Source organism: Babylonia areolata, chromosome 23, assembly GCF_041734735.1.
Source record: "Babylonia areolata isolate BAREFJ2019XMU chromosome 23, ASM4173473v1, whole genome shotgun sequence".
NCBI classification, from domain to species: domain Eukaryota; kingdom Metazoa; phylum Mollusca; class Gastropoda; order Neogastropoda; family Buccinidae; genus Babylonia; species Babylonia areolata.
Window position 1 is genome coordinate 26,749,383 of NC_134898.1, and position 16,633 is coordinate 26,766,015.

Genomic DNA, 16,633 nt, shown 5'->3' on the forward strand with positions numbered 1-16,633 from the left:
CAGGTCTTTCCTTGGTTCGGTAAGTCAAACAGCGCGTGTGGAACTCCGAAGGAACGATGAAATCAACAAGATCCTGTTCATGCAGTGTTAAGAGTAAGCAAAAATCATTATTATACTTGCACTGGTGACAGTGTTCTCAAACGCCTTTTCTTTATTTTGCTGTGTCACTCGCCTGTCATTACTGTGTTCACCTGGAACGACCGTGTGTGTATGCGCGTGTGCGCGCGCATGTATGTGTATACATGCATATGCATTGGTGCATTTTAGGTGTGAGTGTATGCACAAGGCATGGTATATACAGGTATAGTGAATTTTATTATAACAGGTGCAATACATCAGTTCATTGACAGATATCTTTTTCAGATGCGTTAGATTGCTGACATATGTAAGGATTTGTATGTGCTCAAACAGTTGATAAATTCATCTACAGTCAGTATGATTATTATATCTATAACTGAGTCAGAAAAATTGATAATTGCTCTATGCATATTTATCCCAGGTTTGCTGACTACAGACAGGTCACACACACACACACACACACACACACACACACTTATGCACACTATTGATATAATTGTTTGAGGGTGGTTGTTGTTGTTGGGTTTTTTGTTGTTGGTTTGTTTGGTGTGTTTTTTTTGGGGGGGGTTGTTGTTGTTTGTTTGTTATCAATATGTATGGATACTCGTCCAATACCAAGCTGACAATTGCCATACAAAACAATATTTAGATTTTTTTTGATTTTTTTTATTAACCGATTGAACACTGTAGAAGTTTCATCTTGGCTAGCCTCCCAGCCTGGGGAGAGCAACAGTAAATTGTGTGGCACTTTATTCCAATAACTTTAAAAGTAGTTAATTTCTCTTCAGTGATAATAAAGTATTCTGTATTCTGAAGGTAACAAAAATCAAACACCACACAGTTGCCCAATGTTTGTTTTATACCTTTAAATAAGTTTTGACTCATTTGAGTAGCAATTTGTTTGTGCCTTGTTAAATTCCTAGATCAAACAAGATTGTGGACTATCAAATTCAATGTTGGTTTTTATGAAAATGGTTTCTTCTTCATCATAACTGATGTTGATGATGATCATGATGTTTGATATTTCTGTAAGTTGTGCTGCATTATTGTTCTTTTCTGCATTGAAATCACTTGTCTGAGTCTGAATAGATTTGAAATTCAATGAGATGTTGTTCTGCCATGAAACACTGATGCCTGTCCATACTTGGTGACAAAAAACTGCAGAAAATAGTGGAAATTTGTTAAAGGTTGTTCATTCTTTGCTGAGTAATCCAGACAGATGTTAGCCACAGTTATCTTCCATTCCAGATGGATGTACGCAGTTAACTTTTACTGAAAAAAAACAACTGATTTCATCATTGAGATTGACTGAATGTTGCTCGGGTGCTGGTGGAAATAGTCAGCAGGAAACACCTGTACATCACTCCGGTGTAGGGTAGAATGTGTTAATACACAGATGCTCATCCAGTGTGAGTCTGACAATAGCAGTTCGGAACAGTGTTAAAAAACAAAAGTAATTTGTGATTTCTGTTGGTGTCAGTTTTATTAGCAGTTGCAGAGTTCTCTCCCTTAAACCCTTACCTTGTTCAGAGACGGTGGAACACATATGTATGCCAGATGAGATTTCAGTGTAATGTCAAGTTACTTGCTACTGAGGTTCATGTCTGCAAATTATGCTGAGAAGTTTCTGTGAATCTCTGTGTGTTGGACTCTCTCTCTCTCCCCCTCTCTCTCTCCCCCTCTCTCTCTCCCTCTCTTTCTCTCTCATCCTGTGTCTTTCTCAGTGTCTTATGCCTCTCACTTCTCTTCCCTACCTCCCTCACACACACACACACACACACACACACACACACTCACTCACTCACTCACTCACTCACTCACTCACTCACCATACCACAAATACACACAGGCACGCACACACAAACGTCACATGCTGCTGTAGAGGACTACTTTCAAATATGCATGTTCTTTTTAAATGTAAGGCCTTAAGGCCTTTCTATCTAGATTTTTGGACATCATTTAAAGATGTTGATGATTTTGTACTGCTGTTAAAAATTTCTGAAAGTTTGCTTTACAGTCCAGTTGGACATTTGATTTAATTTTACTGTAAAAAAAATTTTTTTTTAGGTTATCGCTCCTTTGTATATAGGATTTTATTTTTCCCCGTCAAAAATCACATTATATGGATAGACATTAAACTGAAGATTTGTCTCTGCACAAGATTCAGCACTATATGAATGCTATCATTATTATTATTAATTTATTATTATTATTATTATATTTTTATAAGAACACACACAAACGATCACACACACACACACAGGCATGCGCCTGCTGTTGACTGAACAGATAATTGATGATTAATTTCCTTGCTGTGTATGTTTCAGCCATGAAGAAGTACAAACCAACTGATGCCACCACCAACCCCTCACTCATCCTGGCAGCATCCAACATGCCTGCTTACCAGAGTCTCATTGATGACGCCATCTCCTGGGCTAAAAAGAAGGGAGGGTAAGCAAAAAGTCTCTCTTACTGAGTGTGTGTGTGTATGTCTTTGAGTTTGTGTGTGTGTGTGTGAGAGAGAGAGTAGTTCTTCATGTTATATCTGAAGTTTTGTGTCGAATTGTCAGGATATTTCATTCAAAGTTGTATTTAATGTATAGATTGGTAAATCATTTACAGTTATCATTATATGATTATTGATTTGTTGTTGTTTTTTGTTGTTGTTGTTGTTGTTTCATTTTTATTAAGTTTAAGATGTAAAGAACATTTCTCTGTAGTTTCAGCTTATCCATTTTAGTTATACCCACAGTAAAATATTTGTCATTAGTATGTGTCTCTCACTCTCAGATTCAGACTTTATAAAATTTTGTTTCTAAGCAGTTTTCCCTTCCTGTAGGTTTGTTCACGAACAGACATGTCTTGAAATTACACACTGCACAGAATCAGTGCAGTACTGTACCAGCTGTGAAAGACAGTGTATAAAATTTCTCCCCTATTCCAGTCTGTCTCACTTTTCAGAGAGACACACTTGGTACAATAACTTTGTATTTGATTTAAGACTTGAAAGAGTTTGTATTTTTTCCCCCCACTTTCTGTTCTCACACTGACATTTTTGGAATTATTTCCATTTTTTCACATTCTGTTCTTCTTACACTGACATGATTTTTGGAATTATATCCTTTCCCTTGTAAGTTGTTTGACTTGGCATGTAAAGTTGTCATTGCAGAAAAAGGCTTTGAGATACATCATACAGGTTTAAGACAGTGACATGACAGTGAGGGGATGCTGGATACATGTGTGAATGTGTTTTTCAGTTTATGGGTATGCATACGTATGTATTTGTTCATAAAGAAGCAGATGTGTATGTTTGTTTACAAATTAATGATTCAGTGTGACTTTGTACTTTTTCACAAAACAAATGACTTTAATGGATACCTTAGAATTACCTTAATGTTTCTGTGGATGTATATGTTTTTCAAGGTCAGCGTTCAGTCTCTTTCACAGTAGCAATCATTTTTCAGCAGCTACGTAACCCATCATGCACACAGTAGGAAACACTAGCTGAGGACTCTTAACATTATGATCATTCTAAAAAAAAACCAAAAAAACAACTAATGCCTGTTTACAAGAGAGTATTTCTGTGTGTGTGTTTATGCCTTCTTTTCTCAGATAGTGCTTGCAAGTGTATACATTGTAGTGCTTGCAAGTGTATAAATTGTTTTGCACAAAGGTCGGAGGCAGAACAGCTGTCCAATGCCATGGACAAAGTGTGTATCAATTTTGGATGCAAGATTCTGGAAAACATCCCTGGTCGTGTCTCCACAGAAGTTGATGCAAGGTCAGTGAATGGCTGATTGATGCATGTGTGTATTATGTTTCTTAATGCTGGTCACAGTATTGTCACTAGTTATTTTATGATCAGTGTGTACATTTGTCTACTATTGCTATTCCTGCTGCTGTTTTTGCTTGTATGTTTGTGAGAAATAGCTCTCCTGAAATAGCAATGTGAATAAATAGCACTATACACACACACACACATACTCCCACACTCGCACATGATTATATGCTCTTGTAGACACACAGTGTACTGTGTTTAGTATGTGACTGTGTGTGTGTGTGTGTGTGATATTCCATTGATAGATGAGAGGATATATATACTGACTGTTTCTGTCTTTTGGGGATCTGTCTGAGTGATGCAATGATAGATCTGTCACAGTGTGCAGATGGCCTTAGGGATGTGGTTTATACATATGGAAATTATGAACAAAATTACTTGAATTTTACACTGCAGAGTGATTTAGCCTTCAGATCATTAGGTGTGATTTAATCTAATGATGTGGGAATATATATATAGACATTATCTCAGATCTGACTGACAAAATGTTTGAATTTGCAGTGACCTGGATCTGACTGTGAGAGTGTGCCTGACTTGGATCTGACTGAGATGCATTATTTGTTGGTGTGATCAATTTTTACATATGTGCTTTGACCAGTATGTATGGGAGTGTGCCTAACTTTTGCTCCTATATACAGATTATTAGAGATTATGTGTGTGTGCTTGTGTGTACGTGTGTGTGTGCGTGTGTGCAAGTGTGTTCGCGTGCTTTTGTGTATGTGTGTGTGCGCGTGTGTGTGTGCGTGTGTGTGTGTGCAGACTATCATTCGACAAAGAGGGCATGGTGAAGAGGGCCATGCAGCTCATCCAGCTGTACAAGGATGCCGGCATCAGCAAGGAGAGAATCCTCATCAAGCTGTCCTCCACCTGGGAGGGCATTCAGGCAGCCAGGTAAGCCATCACCTGTGGTGATTATCTAACATCAACAAGGAGAGAATCCTCATCAAGCTGTCCTCCACCTGGGAGGGCATTCAGGCAGCCAGGTAAGCCATCACCTGTGGTGATTATCTAACATCAACAAGGAGAGAATTCTTCTTAAGCTGTCCTCCACCTGGGAGGGCATTCAGGCAGCCAGGTAAGCCTTTACCTGTGGTGATTATCATAGGCTAGTGGGGTTTGTAGTGATTAACTGGCATCAGCAAGGAGAGAATCCTCTTACCACCTGTAGTGATTATGATCAGCAAGGAGAGAATCCTCATCACCTGTAGTGATTATCATCAGCAGGCGAATTCTTCACTGTAGTGATTATCATCAGCAGGAGAAATCCTCACACCTGTACTGTTGTGATTATCATCAGCAAGGAGAGAATCTTATACCTGTAGTGATGTATCAGCAGGGAGAATCTGGTTACCTGTGGTGATATTCATCAGCAAGGAGAAAATCCTCATCACCTGTAATGATTATCATCAGCAAGGAGAGAATCCTCATCACCTGTAGTGATTATCATCAGCAAGGAGAGAATCCTCATCACCTGTAATGATTATCATCAGCAAGGAGAAAATCCTCATCACCTGTAATAATGATTATCATCAGCAAGGAGAGAATCCTCATCACCTGTAATGATTATCATCAGCAAGGAGAGAATCCTCATCACCTGTAATGATTATCATCAGCAATGAGAGAATCCTCATTACCTGTAGTGATTATCATCAGCAAGGAGAGAATCCTGATTATCTGTAGTGATTATCATCAGCAAGGAGAGAATTATCACCACCTGTAATGATTATCATCAGCAAGGAGAGAATCCTCATCACCTGTAATGATTATCATCAGCAAGGAGAGAATCCTCATCACCTGTAGTGATTATCATCAGCAAGGAGAGAATTATCACCACCTGTAATGATTATCATCAGCAGGGAGAGAATCCTCATCACCTGTAATGATTATCATCAGCAAGGAGAGAATCCTCACCACCTGTAATGATTATCGTCAGTAAGGAGAGAATCTGGTTATCTGTAGTGACACCATCAGCAAGGAGAGCATCCTCATCACCTGTAGTTATCATCAGCAAGGAGAGAATCCTGGTTATCTGTAGTGATTAATGATTATCATCAGCAAGGAGAGAATCCTGATTATCTGTAGTGATTATCATCAGCAAGGAGAGAATTATCACCACCTGTAATGATTATCATCAGCAAGGAGAGAATCCTCATCACCTGTAATGATTATCGTCAGCAAGGAGATAATCTTCATCAGCTGCAATGATTGTCATCAGCAAAGAGAGAATTATCATCACCTGTAGTGATTCCTCATCAGCTGCAATGATTATCATCAGCAAGGAGAGAGTTCTCACCAGGCACCCTTGACCTGCGCTTGGATGGATGTCAGTAATTAGTTAAGTCATTATCATAATCTCTCCCTCTTTCCCTCTCCCTCTCCCTCTCTCTCTCTCTCTCTCTCTCTCTCTCTCTCTCACACACACACACACACTGTATGCCCTGCTGTGTTTTTTACGTCCTACGTCCAAGTTTGACCACTGGCCAGAAAGTATGGCTGTCTCATGATAAATGATAGAATGTCTGTCTACTTTATCAAGAGTCTTTTCAGGAGTGTAATGATTGGCGCATTGAGTTTTCAGTTTGTTGTTTGATAATCTGATGTGCACATTCTACCATTCTACGTTTCATGTGTGTTGTTTGATAATCTGATGTGCACATTCTACCATTCTACGTTTCATGTGTCTGTTGTGTTGATTCTGATTCCAGAGAGCTGGAGTCAAAATACGGCATCCACTGCAACATGACTCTCATTTTCAACTTTTATCAGGTGAGGCCCCTGTATGTGTGTGCGTGGGTGTGTTTGACACACACAGAAGTTACCCAAGACTCATGTACACCGAATTATGTAATACATACAAGAGACAGGGACAGTGGTGGGTGGCACACTTCTCATTTACCCAGTACTCAAGATTTTCATACTGATTTTTTTTTTTTATATTAACTATTATTGACTATTACTGGTACTTATGTTGCATCTTTCTTTGGTCAAACATGTTGGGTTACGGTGCTGGTCAGGCATCTGCTTAGCATATATGGATTTGTCCAAATGCAGTGACACAGAAACAGAACTAACTGAACTGAACTTTCTTCAGACCGAGACTTAACTGAAAGCACAAACACTAATGTACCTATAAATGATGAAACAGTGAGGTTTCAGAAGTGTACCTGCTTGCATATATGTGTGCACATGCATATTGTATTTGAATACATACGCAGATGCTTCAACTAATGCACACGTATGCTAGCAAAAGACATACAAGTAAAGGTATATATAGAAACAACATTGGCTTTATAATTATTTAATTTTGTTTGTTTTTGTTTTTTGTTTTTTAAAAGATGCTGTAAAAGAATGTGGGAAAGAGAACCAAGCTAATATGTGTGGTGATGATGTGTGTGGAGGAAGATGACAGAATAGTTAAAGTGCTTATTTGCCATTACAGTGTCTGTGAGCATCTGGGTTCATGTTCTGGTCTTGCCCTTTCTCACAAGTTGACTGGAAAATCAAACTGAGGGTCTAGTCATTTGGATGAGACAAACTTGAAGTTCGGTTCTGTATGTGGCATGCACTTGGCGCACTGAAAAAGAACCTTTGGCAACTTAAGTGTTGTCAGATTTCTGTAGAAGAAAACCACATAGGTACACAAATATATGTGCATGCACTCGAGGCCTGACCAGCACGTTGGGTTATGCTGCTGGTAAAGGCATCTGCTTAGCAGGTGTGTGTAGTGTATACATGGATTTGTCCAAATGCAGTGGCACCTCCTTGACAAGACTTACACTGTGTGTGGTGACGGTGACTTACACTTTGTGTGGTGACGGTGACTTACACTTTGTGTGGTGATGGTGACTTACACTGTGTGTGGTGATGGTGACTTACACTGTGTGTGGTGATGGTGACTTACACTGTGTGTGGTGACGGTGACTTACACTGTGTGTGGTGATGGTGACTTACACTTTGTGTGGTGATGGTGACTTACACTGTGTGTGGTGATGGTGACTTACACTGTGTGTGGTGACTGTCACTGAACTTGTGGTGACGGTGCAGGCCATCGCCTGTGGGGATGCCGGGGCCACGCTGATCTCCCCTTTTGTGGGCCGCATCCTGGACTGGTTCGTCAAGAACACCGACCAGAAGACCTTTGAGCCCCTGGAGGACCCAGGTGAGCTGGTACCCTTGCCCCTTAGTCTGTTGAGGGGTGTGGGTTGGAGTGTGTTTGGTGTGAATTGTATCTACTGCTACAGTGGTGCAAAGTTAATTAAGTGGAATGGGGGGGAGGAACTGTCAGTCTGGGGTCATGGATCATCATCATATCATATCATATATATATAGCAGAGATAAATTGTGAATGACTATTCAGCTCCTGACATTTTTCAGTACTGCTTGTTAAATTTCTCTAGTTCTGAGAGAAGTGTCATGCACCTGCTCCTGTTCTCTTCTTTTTCTTTCCCAAAGCAGATGAGGTGAGCAAAGATAGATCTGTCCACACTGTTTGACACATTCTTGAAACTGAATCTGAAATGTTTTCCCCGTCACTCCTCTCATTGTTTGCTTTACAGCGAAAGGTTAAAGTTTTGATCAGGACAAAATGTACAGACTGTTATATATTAAAAAAAATTTTTTTTTTTTAATTGTTCTGTTTTTGCATAATTCTTTGGATTGGTGTGCTGGCTAGTGGGTTGTGAACATGATTGTGTGTGTGGTAAGTTCTTAACGCACTTTATAGGTTGGCTGAGGTCACTTGCTCTGTAGACCAGTCTGGAGGAGGGTGTGCACAAAAGCGGCTGTGTGAAGTATGTATGCTGCTACGTGTTTCACTTGTGGTCTGGGGGATGGTGGAAAGTGGTGCATGCTGTGTTTGGTTTCATCTTGTTTGATTGCAGCCATGACAAACAAATTTGTGCGCCGGAACATTTACGAACGGTTCTGTACTGTTTTTTTCTGTTGATCGTCAATGAGAATGTATTGTGGCATCGACCTATCCCGCAGGAGCAGGGCTGCAGAATACTTGGTCTCTTCCTGTTGTTGACATTTTTCATATTGCCATCTGTTGGTATTGTGATTATGTGTATTTGTTTGTATTGTTATTTTTATTATTCCTGTTTTTATTGTTTTTCTCTTCTTGATAATATATGGGATAAACAGCGATGAGTGCACTACCTCTGTGGTGATCTTGCTATTGTGTTTTGCATTAACTGCGTGTGGAAGGTATGTGTGCATACATGCACATGTGTTTGTGTATGCATGCGTCAGGAGAGGGAGTTGGAGGGATTGGGGGTGGGGGGGGCGGGGAGAGCATGCACAAACCACCTGTGTATTTTGTGTTAGGTGTGGAGTGACAGATGTTTGATTTTTTTTTAAAAATTTTAACTCATTCTACCCCACAGCTACATGCCTGCTACAACTTCCCTGGACCTGCACTACATGAGACCACTGCAGTAAAAAAAAAAAAAAATAGGGTGGTTCACTGACATAGCAAAATTGATGGAGGATTGTTTACTTAATCAGTCGATCAAAGCTTCGTTTTCATGCTTCTGGAATCCATGAACAGCTCAGTTTTTAACAACTGTACCAAGCAAGAATAAACGAAATGAGGATAGTGTGTTAGTAAGAGAATACCAGTACCTGGTCCACAGGGGAAGTAATCATCGTATGAGTTTCACTTTCTCAAGGAGGTGTCACTGCATTTGAACAAATCCACATATGCCACACCACATCTGCTAGGCAGATGCCTGACCAGCAGCATAACCCAACGTGTTTAGTCAGGCCTTGAGTGCATGCATATATATTTGTGTACCCATGAGAGAGGATTTTACCAGAGGACAATACTTTCATTGCCATGGGTTCTTTTTCAGTGCGCCAAGTGCGTGCTGCACACGGGACCTCGGTTTATCGTCTCATCCGAATGACTAGACACTCCTTTCGATTTTCCAGTCAAACTCGAGAGAAAGGGCGAGAGCGTGATTCGAACTCAAACCCTCATGGACTCTGTGTTGGCAGATGAGCGTCTTACCCATTCTGCCACCTTCCTCCTATGTACGAGACAACTCGTACCTGGAGAAGTATGAGTTGATACCCTTTTACGTATAATGAATTCTTCTATTTGACACCAGTAGCAAGTCTGCAGTGTGTGTGTGTACGTGTGTTCAGGGGTGGTGAGTGTGACCAACATCTACAAGTACTACAAGAAGTTTGGCTACAAGACAGTGGTGATGGGAGCCTCCTTCCGCAACACAGGGCAGATCCAGGGCCTGGCCGGCTGTGACCTCCTCACCATCTCGTAAGTCCTCACGCACCCCACGGCCAGGGGAAAATTCAGAAAAAAAACAGTAAGAATTTGAAGCAGAAAATGTCAGCTCTGCATAGTATATGCACTTTTCAATATATCTTTGAGATGTTTGCAAGAAACAGTAATATTTAAAGCGGAAAATGCCAGTCTGCACAACATACACACTTTTAGTTATTTCTTTGCTAGAAGGAACAGAATAAACTTTTGAAGGGGAAAATGCCAGTCTGCATGGCATACACACTTTCCAGTAATTGAATTTCTTTTGTGGCTTTTATTTGCTTCAGGCCTGTCCTGATAAAAAACGGAAACAAGAGGCAAAGCCCTCATGACTCACATGAGCTTTGCGCTTTATCCAGTGAAGGAATCATGAGGAGAGAAATAAAAAGAGATTAAGAATTTGTTAAAAAGTATTCTATATTAAATATGATAAAAAAATTATAAAAAAATTTGAAAATGTGTATGTATGTGTATGTATATATATATATATATATATATATATGAATGTATGTATTTATGTATATGTAATTAGGAGGAAAAAATAAAAAATAAAGAGGGTGGGGGGGGCATGCAAGCGGGATCGAACCCATGCATGTTCAGTTTCAAAACAAGCAGACTATTCCCACTGCAGTGGCGCATCTGACGTCATTTTAGTGAATTTAATACTAAAGGCAATGTTGACATTTTCTTCTCCATGTGATAAATAGATGTGATTGTATTGGATGTAATGGTGCCCTTTAAATCATGTTTTTTGCGTGTTTTACTATATGTTAATTATTCTTTTATTTTGGCGGTAAAGGAGACATTGCCATCGCTTCACAGCACATCGCATCACATGGTAGATCTCTTTGATCTGCACAAACCACTTGACAACAGGCTGCTGAAGAAACGATCGCTTCAATTTTTCTTTTGTGTTCATTCCAGTTAATTCAGTGTCCACTTTAGGATATTGATATGCAGTAAACACGTCGATGGTGTTGTTAGTTTCACTGTATGTGTTCTTTCCAGAATTTGTATTTCTTTCCTTTTGATTGTGAACAAGAAAAACGAGGTCATGTCTTCAGTCTCACCAAACACAACCTACCTTCCAGCAAGTCAGTGGGAAGCAGTTTTTTTTTAGAATTTTCGGATTTTGGAAGGCACCTTAATGAAATGAAACTGTTAATGATAGGGAAATACTGCTTAATTCAGGAGACTTACAACCAATTATTGATATGACTGTAAAGGTATTTTTTCATTACTTTTTTTTTTTTTTTCAAAGTTCAGTATCTTTATTATTTATATGTACAAAACGAACCAAGATGAAGAAAACAAACAAAGAAAAAAAAGGCAAGTAGGTCTTTTTATGAAATGCTAAACTATGTTTAAGCCAAATTTGGTATTGGCAGACAAAGTATGCCCAGAGAAAATGGCAGTGTTAAAGTTTACCACAAACACACAGACACTGACACACACACACACACACACACACAGACAACCGAACACCGGGTTAAAACATCGACTCACAAGTGAGTCAAAAAAGTGTAGAGTAAAATGTGAAAATACCACTATGTAGAGCACAGGCACAGTATGCCCATCAGGCATGGAGTAGAAACTAACTGTCAGATCCCCCTCTCTCTCCTCAACCATTCATGCCTATTAAACAAGCTCTCTCTCTCTCTCTCTCTCTCTCTCTCTCTCTCTCTCTCTCTCTCTCTCTCCTTTTTTTTTGTTTGTTTTTTTGTTGTTGTTTTTTTGCTGTTTGAGTGTTGAATTGTTGGCCTGATACACTATGAGGCTTGGCTAGGCTAGGTTAGGTTTTTGTTATTGTTTTTATAATCCCCATCAATATTTCAAAAATGCAGCATCCCTCCTTCAATCAAAGGAGTGGTAAACTCAGATCAGGATGTTGAACGTGGCTGTTCTGGGAAGAATAAGAAGAGGCACTTGTCGATTTAACCCTGCAGCGATTTTGTCCTTCGGCAGCCCACCAGTTAGAAATCCCTGCCATTTATAATTCATAACTGCCACGGCCTTCCGTCAACTTGGTGACTCTAAATGACTAATTCTGTGACAAATGTACAAGTACATTCAATTGGATTACCATGATGAAGCAGTGGAAAACATTTTCAGATAGGACCATACTTTATTATTTCTGACAAACAAATATATACTGCACATGTCTGAGGCAAGTTGTGGACTAACAGCATGATGTCACTACGATTTTACAGTTATTTGGTGACAGTAGAGGGGACAGCAGCATAACACAAACAAGTAGGACACATAATAAAATATTGGGGTGCATAACAGAGTTAATGTCATGTCATTGTCCACAGAGTTAATCTCATGCCATTGTCCTCAGAGTTAATGTCATGTCATCATTGTGGCACTGTCTGTTCCAGGCCCGCCCTCCTGGAGAAGCTGTCGCAGTCCACGGAGCAGCTGGAGGTGCAGTTGGACCAGGACAAGGCGGCCAGCAGCGACCTGGCCAAGGTGGCCGTGGACGAGAAGGTCTTCCGCTGGCAGATGAACCAGGACGAGATGGCCAATGACAAGCTGGCCGAGGGCATCCGCAAGTTTGCCGTCGACGCCGTCAAGCTGGAGAACGTGCTGAGACAGAGGCTCGTGAAGTAGACAGACGACAGAGAGCAGGGGTGGAGGCAGTAACAGTGTGTTCATCGATGGTACTGGTTGACTCTGACTCTGGATACTTTTCGTAGAAGGAATTTCAGATCAGTGTGTCAAGGAGGTGTCACTGTGTTTGGACGAAGCCATATATGCACCACACCACGTCTGCTGAACGGATGCCTTACGGTCATTGTAACCTGATGCACATAGGATGTTGACGGATGATAAAAGAAAATGAATTAAAATAAATAAATCCGTCAATAAATAGATCAATAGATAAAATATGAATAAATGAAATTTTAGAAAAGAAATTGATAATGAACATTAATAAACATACAAGAAAATTTCGCAACTCAGAATCAAAAAGTTGAGCTTCCTTGGATATTTCGATATTTCCAGCACCCAAGGTAAGTGAAACTTTTGATTCTGAGCTGTTGAAATTTCTTTTGCAGCAATATGTGCTGCTGCTGCTGTTGCTTTTCTAAGCAGTGGTTGTGTGCTGTGTATGGGTTGTATATACTGTTGGATATGTATGCTGAAGGGCGTGGGCTGACTGTTGGTGGTGTTGTTGTCAAGCTTGTTGAAGTATATCTGTAGTGGTAGCTGCTGAAAAAGGAGATAGCTTTTTGTTTTATTTATCTAAAGCTGTGGTATATCAAATCACCTAGCCATCATATTGCCATGTTTTTGTTTTGGATTTTGTTATAAATTTTATATCTTTGTCTCTCTTTCTTTTCCTCTGTCTGTCCCTCTCTCTCTCACTCTCTCACTCTCACTCTCTCTCTCTCTCTTTCTCTCACTCTCTCTCTTGACTGACATGTGTCAGATGTGAAAAAGAGGCAACCTCTTAACAACACTCCATCTTGACATGTGGATTGTCTGTCTTTGATCATGGTTTGCAGCAGTTCCATTAATTAGACATGACCAGTCTTTGTTCAAGCTGCTTTGAGATCAGACCATTGTTTTTAATCTGCTGCTGCATGACCTGAATACAAACTATTATTAACAGTATCCTTAATTTATCTGTTGTAAAGTTTGGATGTCAGTACTGTTCTGGAGTAAATAACAATAATAATAATATGAAAAAAAGGTTACACATTTGTAAAGAAACCACGTTTATTATTTCATTGTCAGTGCTTTGTAACAATAGAATGTAAGGACAACTTCATCAGATGTGAGCAACTTCAGCTGGTGTTTTGTGCACAGTGGCAGATGCTCATGCTCATGCCAAGTTGTAGCCAGTCTTCGGTGCATGTGATCTTATGTTTAGATATATATTAGTGGAGTGATGGCCTAGAGGTAACGCGTCCGCCTAGGAAGCGAGAGAATCTGAGCGCGCTGGTTCGAATCACGGCACAGCCCCCGAAATTTTCTCCCCCTCCACTAGACCTTGAGTGGTGGTCTGGACGCTAGTCATTCGGATGAGACGATAAACCGAGGTCCCGTGTGCAGCATGCACTTAGCGCACGTAAAAGAACCCACGGCAACAAAAGGGTTGTTCCTGGCAAAATTCTGTAGAAAAATCCACTTCGATAGGAAAAACAAATAAAACTGCACGCAGGAAAAAATACAAAAGGGTGGCACTGTGGTATGGCGACGCGCTCTCCCTGGGGAGAGCAGCCCGAATTTCACACAGAGAAATCTGTTGTGATAAAAAGAAATACAAATACAAATACAAAATACATTGGATGTATGCTGACTCGGGTTAGTTGTGGTGCTGGGAGTGGAGTATAAAGTTCGCATGTCATTTAACATTTGCAGTACTGTACATGGGCTGTGATTTCATTCAGATTGTAATGGTACTGTGTATCAAATGAAATGCAAAACTGGCCATCTGATATGCAGATTTTTAGTTCAGAATAATCTGTTAACAGATTTGAAGTTTTTATGTAGCTTATTTGTTTGGTTTTTGTGTTTTTTTTTCCAGTTGAAAATTGAACAAGGAAACTGATTTCCTTATTTCCTTTGGAGGTTAGGGGCTGGGTTGGGGGGAGGGGGAGCACTGAACCCAGCTGGCAGAGAACTTAATTTATTTACATAAAATTATTAACAAATAAACATTTACTACTTTGACTTTGTTCACGTTCTGATCTCTGATTGTTGATTCACTGCATGTCCTCATTTTGTTTCTTGTTTCTTTCACTGGTCGTTGTTGACCATTGAGAGGTGTGATCAATGAATCCGAAGATGGGACTTAAGGCAGTATTTCCTGTGGCACACGTGTGTGTGTGTGTATGCGTGTGCATTGCTGTAGTGTGTGCATGAAGTCAGAAGGATCAAAATGACCACACACTCTCTTTCCCTTCCCCACCCGCACCAAACCACAGGCAGACTCTAAAGACTGTGCTTTGTTAAAGAGAATGGTGCAAAAACCCATTTGTCAGGGATTGGTATGTTTCCATGAATTTTTTTGTTTTTGTGGCCTGGTGTTGCCCTTAAACACAATTAGGGGAAATGAAGTCAGCTGGGAGGGCAGTAAGAAATGTTGAAATGCCATCATTGTTTGGCATGTCTTTTTTATCCCATGTCTATGGCATTAGATGTATACCCCATTATGTGAATATCTCAAACCGTATCTATGCAATAGACCCTGCGATGAAAACTCTGCAGTACAGATCATGAGGTTGTTTATTTTCTGTGTGAAAAGTCTCTCATTGGTTTTACTCCACAGTTAGTCAGCAAAGAAAGGATCACTGTCTGGTGACATTGGTTTTTACTCTGTCTCTCCCTCTTTCTCTCTCTGTCTCTCTGTGTCTCTTTCATTCTCTGTCTCTCTCACTCTCTCTTTCCCTCCCCTGTCCCCCCTCCCCATTTGTTAACGTGTTAACCTTTATTTAAATGGGTGTTTGGCAGCTGATGAAATAGACTACATATATATATATATATTTACTTACAGTTTTGTGAAGTTTACAACATTACAGTGACATGCTGGTTATGGGTTTCAGACTAGATTTTGGTTTTACAATGTTAGATCACACATGTACAATGTTATTTCCCTTTTTTAGTTTTTAGATCACAAATGTGCAATCGAGATTTCTCTTTTAGATTGTACAAGTGTAGTTTATATTTTACTTCACGCATTGTAAACTGATTGTCTGCTTGCGTTTTCTCTCCTTCGCTTTGTTCGTTTCTGTAAATTCAGTATCAATATCAACAAGTAACCATACACTTTCTTCATCACTCAGATATGTTGTCCACATCAGTAATGCTTTATCCACATTTAATTGTTGGTGTGACTCCTGGCAGTTTGCTTTTTACGTGTCACTTTATTGCCATTATTTTAATGGTTGATGAATGTCTCACACTTCTCTTATTAACCAGACTGCTTTCTAGTTATTGCATTTTTTATGTACGCATCTCATTCTGCCCTTTTTTCAGTATACATCTTTCCAGCAAAAATCACCACAGTTCTATATTATATATTTAAAGCATAGATTTATATATATATATGCATGCTGTGTTCACATTTCAATTCCAGTCATATATTTACACTGATGCTGCATTTCAATATGTTATGACTTTGATAGTGGAAAGCTGTCTTGTGATACTGTTAAATACGGTGTTTCTCATTTGGATCCATTTAATCAGAATAAACCGTTTTACATCAGTGACTGGTGTTTGTGTTGAATGCTCTTGGCCAGTGTCAGTATCAGACAGAGCTATTGGAATGGAAATACACAGTGAAGAAAACAGTTCACAATAGGGAGGGTGAGCAGCCTGTTTTCATGGTGGGCTTTTCATCGTTCACATTGCAAGAAGTAAGTTGTATGACAACACAGACATACCCACCACCGTAACTGGCTTCTCTGAGTTTTGTTCAGACAACT

The 16,633-nt window shown here is 39.8% G+C and overlaps 1 protein-coding gene across 1 annotated transcript in view; it reads left to right on the forward strand.

Moving 5' to 3' along the window:
- LOC143297727 (transaldolase-like) overlaps nt 1-16,413 on the forward strand; it is a 16,761-nt gene extending 348 nt beyond the window's left edge. The window contains exons 2-8 of the mRNA XM_076610159.1: nt 2,406-2,529; nt 3,752-3,859; nt 4,676-4,807; nt 6,622-6,682; nt 7,961-8,075; nt 10,064-10,193; nt 12,581-16,413. Coding sequence (XP_076466274.1) covers nt 2,406-2,529; nt 3,752-3,859; nt 4,676-4,807; nt 6,622-6,682; nt 7,961-8,075; nt 10,064-10,193; nt 12,581-12,812 — 902 coding nt within the window. The 3' untranslated portion in view covers nt 12,813-16,413. The remainder of the gene's footprint in view (nt 1-2,405; nt 2,530-3,751; nt 3,860-4,675; nt 4,808-6,621; nt 6,683-7,960; nt 8,076-10,063; nt 10,194-12,580) is intronic.
- The last annotated feature ends 220 nt before the right edge of the window (nt 16,414-16,633 follow it).